At 38.1% G+C, this 27,623-nt stretch overlaps 2 protein-coding genes across 9 annotated transcripts in view; both read right to left on the bottom strand.

The window, feature by feature from the left end:
• Positions 1–1,814: 1,814 nt before the first annotated feature.
• Positions 1,815–19,879, bottom strand: cpsf6 (cleavage and polyadenylation specific factor 6). 8 transcript variants are annotated; one of them, XM_074624925.1, is made up of 12 exons: positions 19,723–19,879; positions 16,409–16,618; positions 16,107–16,210; positions 15,843–15,988; positions 15,544–15,582; positions 13,757–13,936; positions 12,325–12,432; positions 10,600–11,098; positions 10,259–10,374; positions 9,974–10,127; positions 9,453–9,651; positions 1,815–2,488 (listed from the first exon to the last, which is right to left on the bottom strand). In XM_074624925.1, exons 1-11 carry the CDS (start codon positions 19,780–19,782, stop codon positions 9,465–9,467), a joined length of 1,803 nt encoding a protein of 600 aa, XP_074481026.1. In that variant the 5' UTR covers positions 19,783–19,879; the 3' UTR covers positions 1,815–2,488; positions 9,453–9,464. The 8 variants fall into 8 exon arrangements, with proteins under 8 accessions (XP_074481026.1, XP_074481027.1, XP_074481028.1 ...); XM_074624924.1 differs by having other exon boundaries at positions 1,885–2,488; positions 9,453–9,675; XM_074624926.1 differs by lacking the exon at positions 15,544–15,582 and having other exon boundaries at positions 9,453–9,675.
• A 2,808-nt stretch (positions 19,880–22,687) lies between these two features.
• cacna2d4a (calcium channel, voltage-dependent, alpha 2/delta subunit 4a) overlaps positions 22,688–27,623 on the bottom strand; it is a 103,764-nt gene continuing 98,828 nt past the window's right edge. The window contains exons 37-40 of the mRNA XM_074625020.1: positions 27,284–27,404; positions 26,009–26,124; positions 24,631–24,713; positions 22,688–24,473 (exon numbers count right to left, since the gene is read on the bottom strand). Coding sequence (XP_074481121.1) covers positions 24,381–24,473; positions 24,631–24,713; positions 26,009–26,124; positions 27,284–27,404 — 413 coding nt within the window. The 3' untranslated portion in view covers positions 22,688–24,380. The remainder of the gene's footprint in view (positions 24,474–24,630; positions 24,714–26,008; positions 26,125–27,283; positions 27,405–27,623) is intronic.

Genomic DNA, 27,623 nt, shown 5'->3' with positions numbered 1-27,623 from the left:
AAACACTTACCTTCAGCGCTGTGGAGAGAAGAAGTCAGCACAAGACAACTGCAGTGACACCCCAAGTACTCATACTCAAAAGCCCTGCTCAAAAATGCTCTTAATCTGGCTGATCAGACCTCTGCTCAGGATGACATCGAGTGGAGCTTTATGTACATAAATCAAGTATGAACCAGACACATTTAACACAGTCTGGAGAAAAGGTCCAGTCAGACAAAAATAATTAAAAACCACTGGTGTGCAACATTTTTTAAAGGAATTGTTCAAGTGAACTGGCATTCATATTTTTAGCCCTTAAGTGCAAAATGTTCCACTCTTTCACATTGTTTTTTTTGGTACAAAACCCCAATTTACAATGTTTCATTGCTCTTATACAGAGTTTACAAGGTTACGGGAGCAAATGGATTAATATCCATAAATATGTAACACCCTTTTTTAAAAAAGTATACCGTTAGAATAGTAATACATTTCAAGATGATCATTTAGGTTTTGTCTGATTAACATCTTTTCATCAAAGTTCAGAGGGATTCCTGTAGCCATTAGGGTCCACAACCTTTACAACCATCAAATACCTTTTAGACATGTAATATTTCAGAGGATAGTCATGGATTTGAACTGAGGTGACGGATTAAAAAAAGTAAAAAGAAAAGAAAAAACAATTTTGACAAGTAAACCAATAATCTCCAGAAAGACAAAAAATGAAACAGAAGATTCTTAGACAATAAAGGGAGTTATTGTGGACCATATAAACAGGAGTTGTGTTTGCTAACCTGCTGTGTAAATCAACAATGTTAGTTTTAATCTCATTTTATCCATATTCCTTTGTTATGAAGTACAAATGGAACAAACAGCAATATTACACTCCCTGATTAAACACTGTTGCAGCACCACAAAACATTTGTCCGCCCCATTTTTATCTATTGAAATTCAATCATTTGTCTAGCCTTAGAATTAAAGGTCAAATATTAGGCCAATCTAGGCCTCAAATATTTTGGAATTGAAAATATTGATCAGGGACAGTTAAAGACAGACATGTAACTCAGTGCTTATTTGCCAAACCGATCATCTTAAATGATATATTATAACAAAATGTAGACAACCACAGTCTATTTCAACAAAAGACATGAACATGATGGGCGGTGGAATAAAAGGCGCGTTGCCTTGATGACAACGTTAGTGTTACGGTGCACATTGTATTTAACAAATTGCATATTAAGAACCACTTGAATCTGTTCCTTATGTTGTGTTCAAAAGTTCCTCTACGGTGTGAAAAATGAACATACAAAAACATGTTAGGTGTGGAACATAGGAGCAGGAAGTATCATTTCCTTGAAATGGCAAAATCACCAAAATGGATTAATTAATATCTCAAGGATGACCAACAATGGCTGCTTGAATTAACATAGATTACTAAATATAAGAATGAATATATTTCACATTAACAAACACCTCAAAGACCATTTGGATTGGGAGACTTCTTGGTAATAGCTATTCAGTGCATTTGCACACAACAGAAACCACTTTGTGAACAGAATTGTGCATTTTTTTTTTACGGTTCAAAGCTGCCCAAAATTGTTCAAAAAGCTGCATGTACATGTAGACCGTCAACGTGTTAAAAGGTCTACATATTCCCCCATTCAACCATCAATTCACATTGCAAAAAAGTACATTCATCTAATTTGTCTTACCTTGTAAAAAGTTTTATCCATTTGAAGAATAAAATGACACAAAATAACAAAAAGGGGACTATTTTCTCTTGGTAATACAGCTAGAAAAATAACCTAAAACGTAGACAAATTCAATATGAAAAACCATTTGCAGTCCAAAATACACATTTAATATAAATGAGCCAAACATGTAGAGGAATTCACCAAATGCATTGAGTACCTCGGTAAACATTTTTTATTACAACACCATCTAGTTTTTAATCAAAAGCAGAGAGACATTTACAAACATTCTAACAACAAAAAGAATAAATGAGAATGAGGAGGGGTGGGGAGAACACATCACATATGTACCCTATAAAAACTGATCTCTAAACTGAATGTACACAGTACAGCGAGCCAGGGGGAAAATAAAAAACAAATGGGATGTAATGTTTGTGTCTTCTAGTTAGGGGATTGTGTGGGCCATTTTTTATTGTTTCTTTGCAAAAAAGCGTCACACGTAGTCATCTTCAAGTCAAATAAAACATCATAAAAATAAAAGAACAGTTTGGAAAGTTTCTTTTCTTTCATCTTTAGTTACCATAAGTATAGATGTTTGGATAACATAGCCTTACACAGGTCAGGGTCTTCCATCCACTGCTCTTATTCAGGCAGACAAGATGAACAGACAGAGAGAAGGATGGGTGGAGACGGAAGAGGAGAGATGGAGGAAGAGTTGGTGGTTGTGGTTGTGATCCTGTCCGGTCATGCAGGGTGGGGAGGTGGTGGTGCACTGAAATTCGTCCTCCTTTTTCCTTCCATCCATCCTTGATCCTCGTTAGCTGAAAGGTGTCAAAACGAAGGGTGGAGTTTGGTTTCGAGGCAGCCCAACAGTGAACACTTTACCTCCTCATCATTAAACCTCTAGACTACGCACATATAGTGCACACCAGGGCTGGGTTCAATTCACCGTCACTCTGAGTCACAAGGTTGGAGTTCATCCAAGTCCATTTACTGAACATGGTATTGTGACGAGGAAGGGGTGTGTGGTCAGGAAAACTTAAAATCTCTCTGAAAACGAGGCATATAAATGGCAGAATACTATGGGTGTAACGATTCATCCACTACATCGATGTATCGATTTATATTCCTACGATACAACTACATCGATAGGTACTCGGCAAGTTGTCCTTCACGGGAGACGTATATCGATATAAAATTGATTTGAAACGCAAAAATCGATTGTATCGATATTAAGGATTTGGACCTTGTATTTAAGGACGACAAACGTAATATGAAAGTGTTTTTAGCACTTGTATTAGTAAAGAAATGTTAAACGTAACTCCGGTTCTCCAGACATGTGTCAGCTCTGCCCTCTGCAGCGCGAGCGCGCATCCACGGCGTGCACGCGGACGTACGGAGCACTGGACTCCTCCTCTCTCACCCGGTAACGGCTGGAGGGAGATGAGCACCGCTCTGCATGAGACGGGGCCTGTCGGCTTCACACACAGGAGATTATCTAAACAGCCTTTGTATAGGAATGATTCTGTTCCAAGCTGTTTGATCACTTTAAGCGCTTGATCTCTGTATTATTGCTCTACAGTTTATATTAAAAATGAGGACAAAAGCAGCAGGTTAAACCACTGTTCATTTAACTTGAATAGAAGTTTGTTTATTACATATATAATAAACATATTTTGTTTATAGCCATAATTAATTTATCCCTGATTCCCTTACAAGAAAAACTGTGGGGAATCCTGACCTGTACTGTCCAGTATCAGCTATTTATTTCAGTCACACTGACTGAATTTTTGGCAAAAAAAGTTACTGTATCGATTTTAAATCATTGAATCGTATCGCACTAGATGAGCCAAATATCGTCCTGAATCATATTGGAACCATGGAAATCGTATCGTAGTAAAACGTATCGTTACACCCTGTTGGGACATTGACTTCTGTTTCTCTTAATGCTCAGTTGACTGTATTGCACCCAACCCTGGCACAGACACAGAAACATTGTCATGCAGACTTGAACAGGATATATCCAAGAAGCAAATCTGAAATCTATCAGTACGTACACACACCAGAAAATAAAACAATATGTGTCTATGCCTAAATGCATTTTATCACGGTTTTTGAAACATGGATTTTTAATTGTTTAAATGAGTGTGAAGTAGATTTATATATAGATAATGCACAATTGCACGTAGCTCTTGACAGACAAGAATTGACATCTATATTTGAAATATAGTATATTTAAAGACTTGGGACAGTGAAATTAGACATTTTTGTTAATCCATTGTCTACAGTGTACAATAAATTTCAAATTCAAGGACTGACTCATTTAATTGTGCAAAGCTGAATTGAGCCTGAAGTTATATGGTGTGCACCTTATGGGATCAGTATCGCACACTGCACAATATTGTCTGTTTTGTGAGATTTGCAAAAAATATGAACTTTTTTGATGAATTGGTCAAATAACTTTTCCAATCACCAGTGGTTTTTAAAAAAACTTGCCTCCTCCCTTTCAAAAAATATTATGAATTTCTGTGATACTATGACTTTTTCATGACACTGTCTTTAGACTTTTATGACCTTTGACTTTTTTTTGACATACTGTACTTAGACTTTTTTTATGACATACTGTACTTAGACTTTTTTAATGCATACTGTACTAAGATTTTTTATGACATACTGTACTTAGACTTTTTTAGGGCACACTGTACTTAGACTTTTTTAGGGCACACTGTACTTAGACTTTTTTAGGGCACACTGTACTTAGACTTTTTTAGGGCACACTGTACTTAGACTTTTTTAGGGCACACTGTACTTACACTTTTTTAGGGCATACTATTCTATGACATTTTTATGACATACTATACTATGACTGAGACTTTTGCCAATTCTCACAACCGAAACAAATTGGACCCTATGTTTGTCATACAGCTATTTCAAAACACATTTCCTTACAACCAACTGGTAATTGTAGGCTACAGAGCTAAAAACTAAACACTGAAAACTTTAACCACTGTGACACATAACATAGAAACAGTGCATGATTGGTTGTGACACAACCAGATTTTCAGGAAATTAAGCAATATAGGAGTAATAGACACAGAAAGGACAAAAAGAGCGGTAAATACAAACACAAAACTACCAAAAGGAAGGTACGCATCTGATTCAGACACAGCAGGTGATACTTTGCCACAACCGCCCAGTGATATGGTTACCAAAAGCATACCAATATTTATTTTTACATATTAACAGAAAATAATTATGTAATTTAGTACACCCCTTTAGGGTCTAGTTAACATTATGCCAGCAAATAAGCTGCAATATTTTGTACTTAGAATTGAGAAAGACTAAGTCCAGCATGCAAGGTACAGGAAACTGGAAAGGCAGCCTTTTAATCATAATTATAAATGGCAGCAGCAATGGTCAATTAGACTGTCCACAATGGACCACTAAACTGATTAAATTAATACCCAGTTTAAAGCACCTCCGCATATGTGCTAGAAGGTTTTGCTTTACAGGGCGAATTACAACTGGTATCTGCACCAAATAGGCCTTACTTACAGGCACGTCAAATGAGTACAGACAATTTAGATGGTTCAAAGTCTCAAATGCATATTCAAATTTGATATGTTTTTGCTGTAGAAAGGGTTTTTACACGGTGCATGGCTACAGATAAAAACAGTTTACCCGACAATAATATTTTACATAACACAGTAGTAAAACTCAATGTTACCCCTCGTCACAATATTATTTAAAAGGGACTATAACATCCAGGAGAAATGGAAAGGGGCATGACTGAACTTTTGTCAACAGTCAAATTACAGATCAGACCAAATATAATAAGTCTTTTGCCATATTCAAAAATATGCCTGGAACCTATGTTCATTATAGAAGATTCAAGTTCATAGAAAATATTAGCAAAAAATATATAATATAAAATATGTAGCAGCGTGTCAACTCATACAGCATGGAAATGAAACAGGACAGAGCTAAACCAGGGTCAAATAGTCCATGAAATACTTTTAACGTATGTGTTACAAAGCACTCCACGAAACAGCCTAAGGTATGATACTTACCATTTAAATAAAATCATATTTTACAGGTTACATTTGGACAATGTAGAAAGCTTGTCACTGTGGGTATCACCTTTGCTTCCACTGTCATTATTATTATTATATATCCGGTATTTTAAAAAAAAATTATATTGGTGCACAAGGTGTGGAAAAATGTACACATTAGCAGTTCTACTCAAAATAATAGCTACATAGCTTATTTGTTAATAAGTAAACCTGGGAGCTAAACTTAATTAAAGCATTGAAATTGTCTTCAGTTGCTTTAGCCGGGCCAAAATAAGTACAAATTAGAATTTTCGTATTTTATACAAACATAGCCCATCTCAGAGTCATGTATGGTCAAGTATAAATATTAAAATCCTCCCTTTAATTTAAATGGGCATGAATGTTTATTGACGACATGCAACTGAAACTCTGTTTGACCCTGGTTTAACATGAGCAAATAGTATGCTTGTTTGAAAAGGACATCGGGGCTGTGATGCCCAGCACGCATGCAACTACAGACAGACTGAAGAGATAACATAAAGTCATTTCAGCCTGGTGCAAACAGTGTACATTCCCCCATGGCAATATGAACAGATAAAACAGCGTTAAAGCATATCTGTGGACACAACAAATAGCCATACTACCAACAGGATTAAAAGTGCTTAATTGTCTTTTTTTCCCCTGATGACCATGCTCTAATATATCAGACTAAATGCAACGGTAGATTTTCTACAGCTATCAAAAGTTGTAGGCCCTGTGTCCACTGGGGATCTCTTATCTAACAGATAGGGATAGGAGACTGCAGTGATTGCTGTTGCAATGCTACTATTGAAAAGCAGTGCTTGTTTAAAAAAGGCTTTTACATTTAGCAGTTGCCACTCTGAAAATGTACAAATGCTATGTCGTAAGTGAAAGAAAACGTGGGAAAAATATACTGTGTTTAACAAATGTAATGTTTTGTTAAGAGGTTCCCGGTGGACACAAAGTCTTACTTTTCAGTAAAAACTGTGGACAATTGGTGTAACAGATTACATTTAACTGGGGCTGATAGCTACAAATTAGAACAACTCTACACTATTTATATCACATGACAGATTACTGAGACAGTTACCAAGTTATATTGTTTTGGTATGGGTTTTGACTGCTTTCAGAATTCAGCAACCCCACAAGCAAAACCACCCCAGCTAATATTTCTCATTATGAGAGAAACTCATGAAGAAGTGCATATATAGATAATGTGACCAGTGTATAGAGCCACTATACAGAGACATTACATTCTCAAGAGTGAATGTAGTTTATGTCTGAAAGGTAATGTAAACTTTTGAGAAATATTATTTGGGGTGATGCGACTCTGCTCTATAAGGACCGGTTTATACACAACACCACAGACATCTTAAGGGCTTTGGACATGAGAACGACACACAGAATCGATCAAACCAGATATTTCAACTGCAGTTCCAAAACTTTACAATAAGTTATCATGTTGTTCAACACGCAAGAAAGTGACGCAATGGAAGAAACCATCTTCCCAGAAAGATTACAAAAGGATTTGTGAAACCCTATCACCGAACAAGACAATTAGCCTCAAATATTTACCTCAAATCATTTGGGAGCAACGAACCATTGACAACATGGCATCGATATTAGTCGTGCACAAGCTGGTGTTAAATAGTTTCAGATAAATTCATCTACAACTCATCCATAACATCCAAAAAACCAGCATATCACATAATGCCATGAGCCAAAATATTCAGAAATACTTGCATAATCTCTTGCCAACGATTTCAACGTACATACAAGTCGATGTCAAATAACAATTAGCATATAATCATGAATTTGCTGCATTGACATTAAAAAGGTTCAGAGTTTTCATTTAATGTATACCTTCAATATTTGCAAGTTCTCACAGATAAAATTAGGATTTTCTTCAGTTTAACTGATTCAGGCAACTCAACTAAAGCTTTCAATTTATTATTCAATGTTTACATGTAATTTACTCCCGCCAATTACCTCTGTAAGATACTGCAATTAATTATGCACCTATCCTGACAATCAACAAATTACAAATAACTTCAATGCGAAGCCACGGATCAACCTGAGCAGAACATAAAATTTTGTTTTCCTCACACGTTATGTGTACTAAGGGCATCAAGATCGATGTTGTCGGAACATGATATCAAAAGGTATTACGTTTTTTCACTTCACCTCAACCTCTTAAATTGAGGATGAATGATGATACAATGATTCAAAAGTGAGCAACACTAGGCCACAAAACATAAAATTGAATAAAGGTCAAATGTCAGGCAATATTACCGACATGCAAATATGGCACAATAACATTGTCAAAATTTTCTGTGTCCAAAAATCAGCAGATATCAACACTGTTTGATAAATAGATTTTCACCTTCTCTTAATCAGAACATGACAGTGATATATATATATATTCAACTTTTAAACTGAAATGTTAATACAACATTAATATGAATGGAACATTTACAAAGTGTAGATTGCTCTAACGACAAGTTGAACATTGTGATTTTTTTTCTCTTCTAAAAATACAATCCAATTTCAACAGATAAATACTGTAATAAAAATGACTGGGGAATACTTTGACATCTGAAATCTGCCAATCAGTCAAGGAACTATTTGTACAAGTACACTGACAAACCAACTCAGCAGTCACAATACACTTAAATTAAACTCACATATAATGAAATGGCAATTAAGTACTGAATCTTGATATTCAGGCCAGAATAATTCTCAACCTTTTTTGGTCCACTGGCCATAGCTGCTGGTAAAAAAACAAAATGTTGATAATGTCCACTTTTTATGAGCCAAATAGTTGTTTGCAAAGGTTGATCTACTGCTAAAATGGCAGAACTAGTACATAATTTGCACAACAAAACATGTACAAGCAACAGGGCTGGTACTGCTTTCTTGCCATGCCATCTGTAACTGAATTCATAATGGTATTTTTAAATTTATTTGGTAGAATACAAAAAGTGGCTGACAAATTTTGCAAATTACCAGCCTCAGAGGCATGTAGACCAAAAAGTAACAACGCATCCACAAAGTAAATTTCCAGTAACTACCAGTGTATTTTCTGAGAGAAGCACATCATTGACACAACTCTTACAAACCCCTCTGAATACAGTATGTATTACACATATTGTCTGAAAGACCAGATACACAACACAACTGTGATTACTAATTGTGACATTTTAAGGAAAGCAAACTTACCTTACACCTACCGGACATCAAACGGACTGAGTTTTAAAAGTCTTTTCCTTGCTTACCTCATCTCTCCTTCCTCATATATCCAAACAGGGACATTTAAATTAACTTCATCTCTACTGTAAGTTATGATTTCAAAAGTTTTTCAAATGTTCCAAAGCCTTATATGGCCTACACGTGACTGTACTCAGTTGACAAAGGCAACATTTGCTTGATAATGTGTTATTCTGGGTGATAACACACCCTCTGTAGATTCAATTTTGACCAAATATGCTGTGGGCACAAAAAATACTAAACAAAACCGAAGGCTATAATCCAATGAAGGAGAGAAGAGGTGAGCAATCAAAGCAGACTTTTTCAAACATCTTCTGCCATGTAGTTCAAGCTATTTGAGCCTGAAGTGGACTGGCTTGGCCCAGCTCTAAAAAAAATGTAGTGATGAAGAAGACAGAAGAGAGATTATGAAAGGAGAAAATAACACAGGAAATGTTGTACACACCTCCCCTCTCGTCTAGCGGTGTCGGTACTCCCTCTCCCTCTCCCTCTCGCGATCACGGTCACGATCCCTCTCGCGATGGCGGTCGCGCTCCCGGCTGCGTTCTCGGTAATAGTCCTCATGCCTGTCGCGACTGCGGGACTTGTGGCGTCGGCTCTTTTCTCTAGAGCGGCTGTGGTCGCGTTCCCTGGAACGTTCTCGCCTGGCATGGACAAGCATCATTGGACTGTGTACAAGGGGTTTAAAGTTTCAAATACCAAATGTTCCAGGGCCAATTCCCATTTGGAAGAAATAATTTAGATACAGTCAGAAAAATACAGTAAATATAGGCTAGAAAATAAACAACCATATCAAATGATAGGCAAATAGTCTACACTTTAAATATATCTGGCTCACTTTTTTTTCAAATTTGTGCTAGATCTAAAATATTCTATCTGACAAATGGTTTTACGTTTATTTCTAGTATTGCTTGTAAACACTTTAGTGTCACACTTAGTGGCTACTGCACAAAATCAAAATCTTACCTGGAAGCAGAACCGTAGCTTTTTGACTCAATGCCGTGGAGACAGTCCTGCAGGGAACTGATGAGGACCTTACAGCGGTCATCTGCTGACACTTTGGACTGCTTAATCAGACTGATGGCTGTCACCAAGGTCTCTATAGCACTGCCATAGTCAGCTGAAGAGAACACAAGGTTACATTAAGCATTAATTAGCTCCCAGTTGTTGTCTTGTTGGCGTTAAATCTGAGCACACCCACAGTAACTAAGTATTTGTGCAGTATGTATCCTATATTTTTATGTGTATTACCTGCACTAGCGTCAGACACCGCTCTAGATATGGCGCTGGAGGAGATGGCTCTGTTCCTGTTCATGATCTCCTCGAACTCTGCCTCGCTCAGTGGTGTCCGTGACGCCTCCATATCCCTACAAATACATACAAACACAAAAGGGTCACAACATGTGGTAAGTTCCAGAGTTACACAAGACATTTATCCTTGCAACCAATACAAATGTGTTTTAACAAAAAAAACTTTAAAGTGTAAATCAGCAACTTTCTTGCACTTAATAAAAAGAGCAACATTTTGTGCCGATTACATTATATTAATTGCTGTATTGATTATTTGTTCCACCTCCACCACCCATTCTTACCGGCCTCCAGGACAGTAGTCCCCTCTTTCATATGGTGGCGGGCGTCCGTATGGGTCGTTTGGTCCGGGGGGGCCTCGGTTGTCGTTGGGGGGCATGTTGTTGTTGCCAGGTGGGGGGAAGAAGGCAGGGTTGACGTGGGGTGCTGGTGGTGGTCCACCCGGCGGGGGACCTGGCATGTGTGGAGGTGGAGCCAGAGCCATGGGGGGCCCGATGGGGCCTGGGGGACGTGGAGGGAAGGGTCCCGGGGGTGGCGGGCCCTGTTGAGGGGGTGGGGGGCCAGGGGGAGGGCCATAACCTGGAGGAGGAGGACCCGGGGGCAGGGGTCCCATTGGAGGTTGGCCAAACTGACCAGGGAAGAGAACAGGGGGAGGAGGCCTGTCGCCACGATTTGGAGGACCAGAGAGGGGAGGGGGGAGGCCTTGGCCAGGAGGTGGAGGTCCTGGAGGACCAGGGGGACCAGGTGGACCGGGAGGGGGACGTGGGGGACCCTGCATCCCACCTAAAAGAGAACACAAGGGACAAAACGGAAGTGTATGAGACAAAGTAAGATCTAGTGAACGAATGTTTATGTTATAGCAGGTAGAGTTATCCAAAACATTTCTGAGTATTAAGGGGAAATAAAATCACTAAGACTTTTCTACTTGAAAATATAATTGGCCGGTTTAAAGCATACATATAACAACACATATTGGCTCGACCGATTTATCGGTCAATCTCTGATTTTAATATCCTGTAGCTAGTACAATTCATGATTTCCATTCAAATGTAGATACACATAGGTACGTATTAAGGCAGTTCAAAGCAGGAACAATAACACACACACAGGTAAGGAACAGCAAGCCATAGCTACAGGGAACAACACATGTCAAAAGGCCACAAAATAATGCTGCAAATTAAATCAGAAGGCAACAGAACAGATGATGAGATACACTGTTTAAACACTGTTGAGGAAAACTTTTTAGAGCAGGCTTTTTAAACAAGATGCCTTGCATTTATTACTCTTTTTCCTCAACACTTAATTGAGAGGGTGCATTGCTATAAGTTGCCAAGAGCCCCAATACATGGCATAGCAGGCTCATATATATTTAAGATACCGTATATACTGCAGTTAGCAAATAGGTTATTCCCATGCAAGGGTTCACTTGTGAGATGTCATTTAAGGCTTTGTCAGATGCATTTTGTTCTCTCATGCAGCTGCATGAAGGAATTACAGAAACAATTTAAAAGGGAAGTGTTTGACATTGAGCCTTTACACAGCCTCAGAGGATCGAGGAGCAAAAAAAGGTACTGTAGAAGTAATGTGTATATTTTGATTAGATACAATACAAGCATGAAAAAAAGTTGAATTTACTTAAGGCAGTATGAATGATTGAGTTGGCAGAATGGCCTTCAAAAACTTGCTGTGTGCTTCTGCATCTTCAAGTCTTTTGTCTTTTGTTTCATATTTTTATCTGAACTGACCTCGAAATAAAGCACATGTCTATAAATATTGTGCTTCTCTAAAATGTTTTAGTTGTAGTTACCCTGGCCTCATGTAAGGCCAGCAGTATTTGATGGAAACTGTCTATTGAGGAATTAAGAGAGTTTGGTGAGAAATTCAGCTGTTTTTTGGGGCAGTCAACCTGAATAAGGTTTCAACGGCTCAACTCCCACCGATAAACAGCTGAGGGTTAGGATAAAAAAAGGTGATCGATCAATTCAATCAGATCAATCGAGGTGTTTCACCTCTGCCACGCCAGTTCCCGTTCCTGCCCCCCGGCGGGAAGGGATTGAAACTCATATCCATCAGAGGGCCATCTTGGTGCCTAATCAGATCTGGTCTCATGCCCGGGCCTAATGGGGAAGAAAGCAAACCAATCACAATTCTACCCTTCATTAACTTCCCCTACTAACTGGAGGCCTGTCACAGCCCAGCAGCACGGGACACCAGCCACTAAGCGAAAGAAGGAATGTGGAAAAAGGTGGGATGGAGGGGAAAAGACGCCAAAATGGGAAGAAAAAAAGGAGAAAAGCTGGCAGCTCCAATCTCTCCTACAATGTGTGTAAGGCGGCCAATCCAAGATTTGCAAGGAGTTTGAGGTTGGTAGCTTGCCAAGTAAAGCTTTGAGCAAACTGCTTCTCAGGCAATGGTTTTTGGAAATTGTCAGTGAGCAGAAAATTGCAGCCAGGGAAGGATTACATGTTCAACTGGAGGTGAAGAGGGAGAACGAAAGAACAAACCAGATGGGGAGGGAAACATGCAAAGACACAGCCCTGCCAGGGGAGATTTAATGGGTGAATGATCCCTCACAAGAAACACAAACTACAATAAGACTAGCTTTGGTTCCATGCGGGTGTGAGTAGTAGCAAAGGCTGGACTGTTCTAACAGAGAAGCACTGCCAGACAGAAAGCATAATTTTACTTAATATCATTAAGTTTTCATGGCATTTGTAACACTATGATGATTGTTTACATCTGTTATATTATTGTAAAATCACCATATGAATGACAAAAGCCTGAAAAAAACAACATAAAATTCAAAATATGAAGAAAACTTGTAACAACACCAAATCTAAACATCAGGAAATCAATCCACGACCCTTAAACCTCAACAGGTGATTCCTGATCCATACATATCATTGATCACACGTTGTAGTGAGCCAACGGTGTGATTCGTGATGTGTATGTATTTCCAATGCATCTATCCATGAATTTGCTTTGACTGCTGAGACTGGGGATTAGTTGTATCTGTTTCAATGAGGTTTTCCAGTAAAGATGTGATCAGAACACAAACATCTTTTCTGCCATGAACTCACCTTGTTTCAACATTCAACTAGGTCCAATCACTTAATTTTTTCCCCCACTCGTATTAGGTGAAATCTAAATTAGATTAGGAGACAGCTGGCGATTTACAGTAAATGCCAGTGGCTGCCAACTTCTAATAACAGCAAGCTACCTCCTACACTCAGGCTATAAATCATTTAAGTACATTCAAAAGCTGTTTGGTATTCATTAGCTATGTATAGTTTAAAATTAGACCTGCTATAGCATAAACTGTCCTTAAATGAATCTACTGACTAACCCTTTCATCTGATTTCTGTAGTTTTAAATATTATCTTTCTACTGAGTGAACTGAGTCCCTACCATACTGGCACAAACACTTGTTGCCAAACTAACCAGGGAAGTGTGGGGGCGGTCCTCCAGGTCCAACGGGACCAGGGAAGCGGTCTCCACCGGGGCCGGGTGGTCCGGGTGGAAACCTGCCTCTGCCGCCTCGACCCATGGGGAAACCCCCACGAGGGCCAGCGCCAGGGGGACCTGCTTTACCTTCCCCAGACATCTGGCCTGACTGGGTACCTGGGAAATGAAGAGACAATGGTGACTCAGTTTGCCATTAAATATGCAATAAATGTGTGCACATTTAAACACGACTGGATCAATAACTGAAGTAATATGTGCGATAAGTGTGCTTATGCATGTAAGTCCATGTAATGTTGTCCATTTTTTGCAAGTGCATTTTCCGTAGACTAATGACCAGACATGACCTCTTTAAACCAGCATGGTGATAAGCATGCCAAGTTAAAATAACTCTTGCTAATACGGATGAGTTATGAATTTAGATTTTTCGAATAGTCGTTATTTATTAAAAACAAATCGAATAATTAATGCAACTATTTGTCCCATCTTAAAAAATATATATTTCCCTTGTATTAACCGTTGTAGGCGCTGCCTGGTAGTAACGTTACTACCGGTAAAATGTGTGTGGCACGTTCAGTTCGGCTCTTTTCTTTTAGCGCAGGGGTGTGTGGGTGTGTGTGTGTGTTTGTGTGTGTGTGTGTGTGTGTGTGCCGCTTCCATAAACCCCCGTGCTCCCTCCAAAGGAGGAAGGAGAGTTGGGTACCCGGAGGCGCACGGCAGGCGACGAGAGGCCTGTACTACGTACTACTGTACTACGGTTAACTCAGGGTTTTCAGTACTACGAAGCTGGATCACTTCTTACCGGGGTAGATCACCATGGTAACTGATTCTGAACAGCTAACCTGTTCCTGATTCAGGTTATGTTCCAGATCAGAGATCAACTCGTATAAAAGCACCTCCTACTGATCAATCAGAGCTTGGTGCGGTGATCGTATGATGATATTACACACATATGGAGAAGTTTAAGTCATATTTCAGGCTAAAAAAAGCAGTTTAAACTGACAAATGCAGCAATGACAGCAGACTTTATGTTGTGGGTGTTTACCGCTTTGAATCATGTTTTTATATATATATATATATATATATATATATATATATCTTTTTTTTTTTTTTTTTTTAAACTTGCTCTTGAGTCCGTTTCACACCGCCAGAGGGGGGAAGCAGGTGAAAGGATGTTTAAATAGTCATAGACGCAACATCATACTCGCAGGGTAAAAAGATAAGTTATCCATTCATCTTTTACACTCTGAAAAGCTATTTATATTTAGACGAGTATATCCGACTTTTGAGTGTTCCGTTAAATTAATAAGTCTGTTAATTTACACATCGGAAGTTTTTCTTTTGCCAGCTGTCCCTCCTGCATTTAGCAGCTTCAACTGTGTTACTGTTAGTCTGATTAAGTGTTTAACTTCTTTGTATTTGTCCAATATAGTTTGCTCTTCCTTTGTATAATGTGCCGCTCTGCCTGCCTGTCTGTCTGTAGACTTGTCCATGTCTGTGATTGGTCAGATACTGCAGACAACGACCCGTTCATGTGAACGCGCTCACAACGAGACTGAGAAGCTTACCGAGTTGATTACCAGCTTCGTAGTACAGTTTAGCGAGATCTCGGTTTAAGGTTCTGAATGGCTGGCCGCGCGCGCAACCCAACGTTGTGTCCGCGTGCAAACGGCGCCGCGCTCCTAATAGTGTCAGCAGGTAGATCAGCTGTTCCAGCACCTGAGCATATCGTCATTCAAACCCGACAGAAACAAAATAAAACTCACCAAAACCGTCTCGGTTTTTCTTTCCACCGGCATCTTCCACTGTTCCAACAATATGGTTGAAAAAAAACTCTTAATCCACAGTGTTAGATGGGAAAATGTGCCGACGCTACATATCGTTTTCCCACGTGTCTATCTCTCCCTGCAGAGAAGCTGCTGCGGGGTGGGGGGGTATTATTCGAATAATAATCGAATAATACCCAGTGATTTTCGAATAGTATTTTTGCTTGGGATATACATCCCTACTTGCTAAGTGCATATTTTAAATATACCGATGACAAATGTGCATTTATCCTACTTACTTTTGCGTGACTGCATCTCAAACTGGCTGAGGGACTGTTTGTTGCACGGCGTGACAATGGGATTCTGACCATGGAGCTCCCTCTTTGACAGCAGCTCCATTAACTTCCTAGATGATCCCTCTGAGCCCACACACACCAGTGCAAACCTGTAAGATGAATGCAGAGGATAAACAAAATCAGATTCACGCAAAAAAAAATATCGGAGTTAGTGCTGGAATAATATTTATTTTCTTTGTCAATTTTAAGAGATAATAAAGACCTCACCCTTTTGACTGGCCATTAGCTCTGTTTTCAAAGAACTTGATCTCAAGCACATCTGAGATTCCTACCGACCGGATAGCTTCCGTCAGGTCCTCGTCTGTCGTCCACTGCAAAAGAGAAAACAGCATCATTAGTATATTCGTACTGACTTGCTTAATTTGATAATCGTGTAATGTCTCACAACTTGCAGATAAATGTGTGGGTCTACATTTGGCATGGTATAAGAATACCTTGTCAACAGGACTGTCTTAGTTTAAGAGCATAGGATTTCAATATTTTCCTTCACTCAATTCTCTGATACCCACCCATGTGAGGTTTCCTATGTACAGGGCAATCCTTTTGCCTGTGTAGGTGTACACCACGTTGGGTGGGGCACTCTTCCCTCCCTCTGAACCACCTGGTGTAGGCAGTGTGTCCAGGTAGTCGCGGTCTTCCGGAGCGTCGCCATTGTTGGCTGAAGGGGATATTACATCATCGTACAGGTCGATCTGTTCGTGGACTGGGTAGTCAGCTTCCTGTTGAGCACGACAGTAACAGTTCAGTCAAGCGTGTGACGTGTTATGAGCAGTTTCACAACACCGATTATACCTGCAAGTAACTCTGAGACAGTTGTACAACGCCATTCAGTACCAAAATGTGTAAAATTACCCAATAATGTTTGGATTTTTCAGTACACCCAGAATATATTACAGGGGTATATTTTTGTGTTTTAGTTCTCTCATTTGATTGCAGAAGTATCCGGTGGGAGAGGAAGTCCTGATTTGTCTAATGTGCAATATGCTAGTGGTATGCAAACTTTTAATGATGACAGTATACAGTTCATAGACATAAAGGCAATAATTGTTTCTCACTTATACAAGTATTGGTGCATATGTTGGCAGACATGCAAAAATAAACTGCCATAAATTGATACATTTATGTCTAACTTGCACAACAATGTCCAGCGAAGTTTACTGCTCATACAGACAGATCTTAAATGACCAACTTAGTCAAAAGTATTTGTTTAGATCAGGGGTTGCGTTAGACTCGCTCGTTGTCTGTGTCGCAAACAATATGCCATAATCTATTATTACCTGTCATTTAATTTTTGTGATAAGACATTTTATAGCATTTTTTTTTTTTTTTTTTTAATAATTCATATACAGAACAAACAGGGTATGGAGAGAAAAGATGAAGAGAGACATCGAGTGTGCGGTCACCTTTCATGACAACAACACACAAAGCAGTTTTTTTTTTTTCAGCAGTGACAGCGGAGGCCACTAAAAACAATGCAGCCATTATGCCTAAACAGGCAAATATGAACAATGAAAGTTTAGAAATTAGACAATTAAAATATTTAATTTGTGGATCCCGCAAGCCCTCGCTTCATCGGGACAAAATCCTGCAGCATGTGCACAAGTGGCGCAGCTGGACCCTTCTCCGACCAACCCTGTCTTACTCCCAACTCGACACTCGGTCTGTGCCCCCCCGGCGTCTGATACTGACACACTGAGGCACCCTTTAACGTCTGTATGAGACACACCAGGCTTTCATCTAACTCAAATGTGTAAACCCATCTGCGTCATTGTTAGATGACCAGAGATTGTGTTGCAACGTGCTACTGTGAATTACTTAAAGTTTAACACGTCAGTTAACGCGACCTCTGGTTTACATTGTGTTGTTACTTTGCATTCACTAGAGCTGGTAGGACTCTTGTGTGCTGCCAAACAGATAAGTAAGCCTGTTGTGGAACACTTTAATCTGATTATCTTAAAACAGGGTAAGCTGAATCTTAGTAAAGGCTTTTAACCTGTGAACACACCTAGATAGTTGTAAGTGGTTGGACAAGTGAATACCTTCGTCATATCGTCTGTGCATGTGACCAGATTAACCTGATGTACAAACAATAAAAAGAAAAATGTGCAGTTGACGTTCATATGATTGATGTACAACAGGTTATTGGATAAATCCCAGTGATCGTGTAAATGTTGTCTTAGTATTATTGATGCTCCCAATTATAGATTGGGACATGTAGACAAACTCAGGAAAGCACAAGATGACCATAGGCTGACTCAGGAGCAGATGTTTAGTTTTTCTGACCTTTAACCTTACTATGAGTAGAGTATTCGCAAATACTCCAGCTTGTTTACAAAGCAGTAAATGGTTTAGGGCCAAAATACATTTCTGAACTTCTCCTATGTAATGAACCATCCAGACCTCTCAGGTCATCTGGATCAGGTCTGCTTAGTGTCCCAAGAGTCAGAACTAAACATGAAGAAGCAGCGCTCAGTTTTTATGCACAAAATATCTGGAACAAGCTCCAAGAAACCTGCAGGACCAACTCTGAGTTCATTTAAATCAAAGCTTCAAACTTCCCTGTTTGCTGCTGCTGCCTTTTATTAAACCAGATAATGATCTTATACTGAACTAGAGCTTTTACTCTCGTGTGTTATACTCTATTTTAGCTTCTATCCTAGCTTTTATTTTCTAATCTTTAATGTTTTTATAACTGTTTTAATTATGTCTTAATGTTCTTGAATGTTTATATAAAGCACTTTGAATTGCCCTGTTGCTGAAATGTGCTCTACAAATAAAGCTGCCTTGCCATAACCTAACTTAATTTAACTAGAAGTATAAAAAGTCATGCTTGTTCTAGTTTTTGACATAATAAACTTGTTTCTTCACTGCCTAACTTCAGGCTGGTTGACTGACTGAGAGCTGACAATCAACACAAGCTACACCACAGGTTGAGAGATGTTGGTGGAGATAACTCTAAATGTCCTACAAAACAACAACACATTACAGTATTTACCTCCCAGTACAGAAAAGGGGTGTGTGTGAGTGAGTGAGTGTGTGTGTGAGTGTGTGTGTGTTGTTGAGGAAGAAAACAACATCTAGCCAGAGGACACATAAATGCTAACGTTAGCTTATAAGCTAACAACCCAATAATAATGTTACATCTATTAAAATGAGTTTCTAATTTATACAAGTGATGCCTAACAATGATTAATATATCTTCGTTTCAACATTAATAGCTTGTATGAACTGAAAACACACAAAGTAACATATTAACCATATTGTTTTTGAACGCAAAAGCTAACACTAGCCAGCAAGCTACAAAGCCTATGGAAAGCAGGCTGCGTCACACGTCATATCTAAAGGGTATTACACATGCGCAGTAAAATCTAGCCGCAGCTTGCGTTACACTGCGCATGCGTAATACCCCTACCCCAAGACCCGTGTCCTTGCCTTCTTCTATAGGCCTTGGCTAACACTAGCTGGCGTAATTCCGTTTGTTTGGCTCGATAGCCCGCCACAGGCCTGACACTGTGAATGCAGAACAATGCAAGTAGCTAGCATTCACCCATAACGTTGCACATTGTAAGTCTATTTCTACATGCATCAAAACGTCGTGTTAAATGTGTATAAAACACCGCAAAATGCATAATTTGGAGGTGATAACAGTCTGAGAGTTTGCAGGCTGCAGCATGGTGAGAGAGGGCCTGTGTGTTTGTTACAGAAAGCTCCGTTTGTTCAACAGAAAAACACCATTCCTCCACCGTACTAACAACAATAGATTACACAAGTATACTATATATGTATACTGTAGTAGAAGTGTGGTGAATGCGGGTTTTAGTACCTGGTTGAATTCCTCCTCTACGTCGGCGTAGATATCGATGTGATCTACACCGTCCGCCATCTTCCTCTGACCCGTCGCTGTGTGTCTCCGCCCGGCGGTGCAGAGCAACACTGATCCACTGAGACAGAGAGACTGAGAGAGAGAGACAACGAGCGCTCCTACTGGTCACCTTCACTCACTACACACACCTGCTGCTGCACACCATAATAAACACCATAGCAATCATGAAGAGGCTGAAGAAAAGAAAATAAATAAATATATGTATATATACATATATTTATTTTTTATATATATATACATATATATATATAATACATTCTGAATATTATTGTATATATATAATAATTTAGGAAATATTATTGTATATATTATTGTATATATACACACATATATATATACATATATATAAAATAATAATATATATTGTATATACATATATATATATACATATATATATATATATATATAAAATAATAATATATATTGTATATATATATATACAATAATATATACAATAATATTTCATAAATTATTATATATATACAATAATATTCAGAATGTATTATATATATATATATAATAAATTATGAAATATTATTGACTTTCCTCTTAAATTTGTGGTTGAAATTTCAAATTTGGATTCATCTCATAATTTCTCATAATGTAGACAGATAGATAAAATAAGATAAGATAAGATGAACCTTTATTAATCCCCAGAGGGACATTCAGGTGTCAAAGCAGCAACATCAGCAAACAGAGTGAAACACAGGAGAGGTAAAGGTATATAAAAATTATAAAAACAATAATAGAGATATAAAAGATACAGAGTGAATGGGTGAACATAGTGTGTGCAGTCCGTCAATAAATAAATGTAGTATGTGCAATAAATAAATGTAATATGTACATATGTGCAGTCTATAAAGTGGTATATAGGATGTATAGTGTAAAGTAAGTGTAAATATATCTAGATAGCTAGATAGCTAGATAGATAGATAGATAGATAGATAGATAGATAGATAGATAGATAGTAACTTTATTGATCCTGAGGGAAATTCAAGTTTCCAGCATCACAGTTCCGTAGTGCAAAACATGTGAGTAAAAAGCCAGTAAAAAAGTTAGTAGTACAAAGTACAAAAAAATATACCAGATATAAAAATACAAGGGGATGAAGAAACCTGTTAAAAGTGAACATAGTGCAGGGTAACAGCTGTGATACAGGACTATTTAAAAAAGTAAATGTAGACATAAAACGTTATATGTTTCACTTAGTATTTCCAATCGGTATTTCTTTTAATCATGCCAAACTTTTCATCTATATTTTCTTTTATTAATAGAAATGTTTTGTTGTCTATTGTTTACTTGCATTAGGGCTGACATCCTGTCAGGGAGCCCTGAAACTGAACTGTACATTTACATGATATTTTCAGGTGGATTTCATTTCATTCTCACTGTGCAATATCATTTTCCACTTGTGCAATTTTAGCTTTTTTAATAGTCTGTTTATTGTCAATACTGTATATACTGCTCCTATTTTTATACTTCCTTCTATTTAAATGGTTCATGTTTTGTTACACTTTGTTTAGCTCTTTTTTACTGTGTTAGCTGATGCATCTTGTTTTTTGCACTATCCCTTTTGCTGCTGTACACTGCAAATTTCCCCACTGCGAGACTAATAAAGGAATATCTTATCTTATCTTATCTTACTGGATTACACTACCGATGAGTCATATGTCATTTATATTCTACTGCAGCATCTGAAAATTAAATCACATGTTGCATTGTTGTTCATAATTTCAGGAAATGAAAGAAGGAAATGAAAGCAAGGCCTGAAGTTGGCTAATACTGGATTCAGGCTATATGACACACACAAGTTAAGATGAACAACCATCAATTGCAGAAATGATTTCAAACGTTTGGATTATTCCTGTTTGTGGTACAATATGAAAGCTTATTTAGATACAAGAGCTCACATCGCCACTTTAGTTCAGCTTCAATACAATATTAGTAGTGCAGATCTAAGGTTTTTCTTTGAGGTAGGGTTGCACCGATGCCGATACCGATACTGATACCGGATCTGATATCGGGCTGATACTGACTCAAACAGCTGAATCGGATATCGGTGACAATGGGACCGATCTATTCAATTCAATTCTATGTTTATATACTATAAACATTATATACTGGAATTTTAATTCATGATTAAGTTTTGAGTTTCTTGTTGTTGCATTCAAAAAGTTTACACTTGAATTGTAATTCCTATTCATTTTAAAGATTTTTATAGCATTTTAATGATAAATAACAATTCAGTAAATGTATATCTATGTATTTATTTGTTAGGGAAAGAATGTTTAAGTCAAGCCTGATGTTGTCTTACACATAAAAGAATGATCCCAGTAACTTCAACACAGTGCAGCATACAGCTTATTAACTTTTTGTAAAGCAAACAGAATAAAGTATCACCCAATTCTGTGTTACACCTTTTTGGTCAACTTCATTCCTAATTATTAAGTTTTACACTTTTTTGGGGGAAATTAAGGTTAATAAACCTAATATCCGTGAAATTATATCTAATTTTTTATTATAAAAAAAAAGCAGATATTGTGAATTATTTGGACTAAAGTTATTATTAGAGGAACATAATGTTGATGTATTATCACATACTGGTATATGCAAACTTTTAGTCGGAATATTGTTTTGAGTAGGCAACTATCCATGTTATTTTGGGGCAATTAGATTAAAGAAATCCATATTTATGATATAATGAAGTTTGAAAACGGGTCAAAGCTTGATGATGAAATTGGGGTAAAATTAAATTATGGATTTAATTATGTCTTATTTGTTGTTAATGGACAGAAATTATTGGGATTTAATCCACTTCTCTATCAAATTCAAAATCATAGATTTATGATACATTTACAATATAAGTCTCTTTGAGTATTAGTAGAATTTATGGACTGATTCTCTTAGCCTGGTATTATCGTTAGTATATATGTGCACTGACATTAATCAGAAAACAGAACACACACTGACAACAAATACAGTACAAAAAACATATGGATATTTTAATTTACTTGATTCAAATCATGACTTCAGTCAGTCAACATACAACTTGGACACGTCAGCCATACAATATACAGAATATTGTACAGTGGAAATTACAAACGAAAATGAGACACATGAATAAAAATACTCTCAGCAAGACACAACATACTGTAATGATGCACATTCACACATACAATATGTATCCGAGTCTATTACACATTAAATAGGCAAATTCTCAGGCAATTTTGTCGTCAGAGTAAACTCCAAAAATCAAGACATGCTTTTGTGAGATGATTCAGAAATACCATAGAAAAAGCTACGGGGACACTCACAGCTGAAGTTCAAGATATGAAACACAAGCAAATACAAAAATACCCTATGCAATTAGATTTACACTGTTAATTTACATTGCAATTACATAAATAACATTTTTTCCCCCATATGACAATCTTGATTCCCATCTTTTCTTTTCTTTTCCATGAGCTTATACAATTATATTGTTATTTATGCCAAGTAATAAGTAGCAGTTACATGACCTTGGGGCCTGTGTACAATATCCCAAAACTACAGTCCAGCAAATGCATAGTCACCGCCACAATAATCCAGAAACATTAACTGCATCTTTTGTGTGGCATTGTTAAGTTCTAGATTTGCAAATATTACCTAAACAGTTTGAATCCATCATTGTGTTATCCATTTTGATTGTAGATCTACATCCTGTGAGAGTTTCCACAGAGACGTCCAGCCAAACGTAATTACATAAAGTATGTACAAACACACAGAAAGACACGGCTGATAAAGACAAAAAAGGCAGACATTGTTTTAAAGATATGTCACAGAAACAAATATTTTTGGGGATGTAATCCAAGTAAAAAATCATTAAAAAAATGAGAAAGTGGAGGGACTTCCCATTCAGATTTTTAAAATTATCTTTATTACATTTTTATCAGCTCCACCGCAAGTACTTTCTTGGAACTGAGCCATCAGTGTTTGAGATTTGCAGAAACTAAACCGTTCGAGATTAGAGAAACTAATAATGCAAACACTCTTGTAAACACAATGTTGACCAGATATTGCTGTAGCCCTTCTCTCATTCAATGTTTAAAAAAAAGCATGTATGATAGTCAGTAGATGAAGCATCCAGGATGATAAAAGTATTCCATGCTTGCAGCTGCATATATAATATGCACGTGTGTCTGCAATATTCACTTCAGTAGGATATGATGAACATATTTCCCCCCCCCCCTGGACTTTGTTATGTTGCATCTTGTGACTCATAATCCCCTTTTTTATTAGTGCACGTCACAGCTGCCACCTGCACCTCTTTAGTCCCTTTTCATTTTGAGATGCAAAGTGGTGCACGAGAAAGCAACTAATGGAAAAAGTATCCATGGCAACAACAGCCCATTAACTTGCCTTCTTTGCAGTATTCAGTTCAGACGTCATAATTTCAAGGAGTTAACCAACAAATGCCGTCAAGGTCCGTCATTAGAGACAAGGTTTGTGGTTGTCGTGAGAATTAGTTTTTTAAAAAATCCACTTGAGGTGTCCAAACACATCTCTTGATTCATTCCAATCTCCTCCTTTATATGAGAATGGGTGAAAGTTGTCCATCATCAGGAGACGAGCGATGAGAAGGAGAGGCAGGCGAGGAAGAGAGAGGCAGAGAGAGATATAACAGACGCTCCTCCACAGTCATTGGCGTTCTCCTACAGGGACAAAACAGGAAGTGATTTCACTTTGTGTTCATGCCATTTAATATTGATTCAATACAATCAAAGCTAAATATGAGAGCAGATATAGAAGCTAGGATTGATTGCACTGAGACAATGAGAGGAGGTTGGGGTGGACCAATGTGGAGCTGACCTGGGGGTGGTAGGCGTGGCAGGACTCGGGGCGTCGGCGAATCTTCTGGGACCTCATCCTGTCACACTTCACTGAGGCATTATGTACAGCGGGGTCAAGGAGCAACAACACGGACAGCAGAGGTTTCTCTTGAATTCTTATTTAAACAGAATCTGAATTACAGAAATACTTTATCGACCCCCCAGGGGAGAAATTGGGACGTTACATTTGCTCTTATATATAAAAGCATAAAGAAATGTAAGAAAATAGAAATAAATGAGTATGTAACATGTAGATGATGTACATAATGCTACATTATATAACACAATATATCTATGGAAATATAAATAATAGGAAAAATAAGAACAAGAAATTAGAACTATAAGAAATAAGTGCATCAAACACATACGATATATAACCAAAGTGTAAATATGATTGTATTAATACACTGAAAATGGCAGATTTCACAAATGTACACAAGTGCACACACCGGGCCTCAGAATTTGAGTGAGTGGGGCAAGCGTGGTGTAAGAGGAAAAGCTTATTCATAACACAATTATAGTGTTGATGGGTGAGAAGTTGGTAAAAGATCCTGGACTTGCAACTTTAGTGACTCCTGCTTGTTGGTCAGTGATTGTGTATAACCTCTCCAGAGCGACAGGGGAACAAGTCAAAAAGGGAAGCAAACTGCTAATGTAGAGCAAACTCTAAGAACTTCTAATTTAGCATGTGTATTAAAGGTGCACTGTGTAGGATCTGGCGACATCTAACAGTGAGGTTGCAGCCCAGCTGAAACTTCTCCTGTGTGTGAAGTGTGTAGGAGAACTACTGTGATTGACTCGAAAACATGCATGGCCTTATCTAGAGTCAATGTTTGGTTTGTCCGTTCTGGGCTACTGTAGAAAACATGGCGGCTGGCTCCATGAAGAGGACCTGCTCCCTATGTAGATACAAACGGCTCATTCTAAACTAACAAAAACACAACAATTCTTATTTTCAGGTGATTATACACTAAAGAAAACATACTTATTAATATTATAATCCATTTCTGCCAACAGCTCCCACTAATTGTTACACGCTGGCCCTTTAAGAGGAACAGTTATTCGCTTTCTTTCCAAGAATTAAATGCAAACATTGATATCAATCTGGCATCTATGCGCTGAGTATTAACTCCTATTTAAAGCAAACTTTACACACACAAAAGCATCATATGTTTATGACACTGTGCATGTTTATGTCTATTTCTTTGTGTATGTCTTCCCACAGATGTGGCTGCGTCTCTATATGTGTTTGGCCGTGATCCAAACACAGCACTCGGTACACTGTTCATTTACAGGGAGATCATTTCTCCAGATGAAACCGGCATACTCCCTGAATCTCAAAGATAACCAAAGGATATATTTGACTTCGTGGGGCTCCATGGTGATGGGTGGGTACTGTCTGGAGCAGTCGCAGTCTGCCTGCACCACCAACATCAACATGTTGCTGTCTGGTATCTGTTGCACCACAAACATCCTGACACACACAAACACATGGAATAGAACATACAGTATAAGTGACAAATAAAAACACAGAGAAAGAAAACCTCTCATGTACTTTATGACATCGCTGAGTCAGTACAGATAATTCCAACAATGACTGTTACAGTATAATAATAATAATAATATGAAAAACTCCAAATAATATTTCATATAATAATCTATAGGATTATTTCTATGAAAAAAAATACTTTTGCAGATTTACTTGACTGCATGGGTAGGTCATACTGGGTAATAAACATTTTGAAATCTATCAATCTTGTCCAGTGGTAGGACTGCAACTAACGATTATTTTCTTTTTTGATTAATCTGTCGATTATCTTCTCGATTAATTGATTAGTAGTTTGGTGTAAAATGTCGATCAGTGTTTCCCAAAGCCCAGGATGATGTCCTCAAATGTCTTGTTTTGTACACAACTCAAAGATAGTCAGTTTACTGTCATAGAGCAGTAAAGAAACCAGAAAATATTCACATTTAAGAAGCCGGAATCAGAGAATTTTGACTTTTTTACCGCTGAAAAATGACTCGACAATTAACAGAGTATCAAAATAGTTGTCGATTAATTTAACAGTTGACAAATAAATGAGTAATTATTGAAGTTTTAACACCTCTTTTGGCCACATGAGGGCGATCACACTCAACCTATGATCACAAACCTGCTGAAATAATACAGTAGCAAGTGTTTCCCTCCCTGTTTCTCTCTATTTCAAACACAAACACACACCCACGCACTTCACTGTCTTTCTCCTCTTCCCCCTCCTCTTTGCCTCCCACTGTTTTTTCCATCTCTGTTTCTGTCACCCACTCTCCCCTATCTCTCTGCTTTTTTCATTTACCTCTCTCTTAATACTTCCTCTCAGTTTTCCAGTCACTCTCTCTCTCTCACTCTCCACATGCTTCTCAGGTCTTTCTATAACCACATGCACCCAGAACCTAATTCTGTTCCTTTTCTACTTATTTCCCCTCTTCCCCTGATACTCTTCTTGTATAAACTCACACCGCTCTCAGTATGCAGAGCAGAGCAAAGCCGTAGAAAATGGATTTGGGAAGGACAATTTAATAGGACTGGTCCGGGGCTTAGAGGGGACTGCACTGCTGATGTGTGTGTGCGTGAGTGTGCACGAGTGTGTGCTTACTTCTGGCAGCGTCCACACTTAATAATGCTGTTGGTCTCTTTGACTGACGGCTCGTGGACGAAGCTGGGGTACTCGGTGTCACACGGCTGCAGGATGTCCCCTCTTTTCTTATGAGATGAGGCTAAAAGAGGAAGAGATACGGGTCACGTCTAGAGGTTGGGAATTAGAATAAGTGTGTGTGACGTTGTGTTGACGACTGACAGGCTGAGAGTGCTATTCAAATGCTTCACACTTCAGCCATTTATTGCTCTTTCTACCATGACTAGAGAGGTACTTCTATCTTCCTGTGTACTCCAAACAAAATTGAATTTGGCGTCTGTGTACAGGTAAAAAATGATGG

This window comes from Sebastes fasciatus, chromosome 23, assembly GCF_043250625.1.
Source record: "Sebastes fasciatus isolate fSebFas1 chromosome 23, fSebFas1.pri, whole genome shotgun sequence".
In the NCBI taxonomy this organism is placed as follows: domain Eukaryota; kingdom Metazoa; phylum Chordata; class Actinopteri; order Perciformes; family Sebastidae; genus Sebastes; species Sebastes fasciatus.
This window is presented reverse-complemented; position numbering and strand designations above follow the sequence as displayed.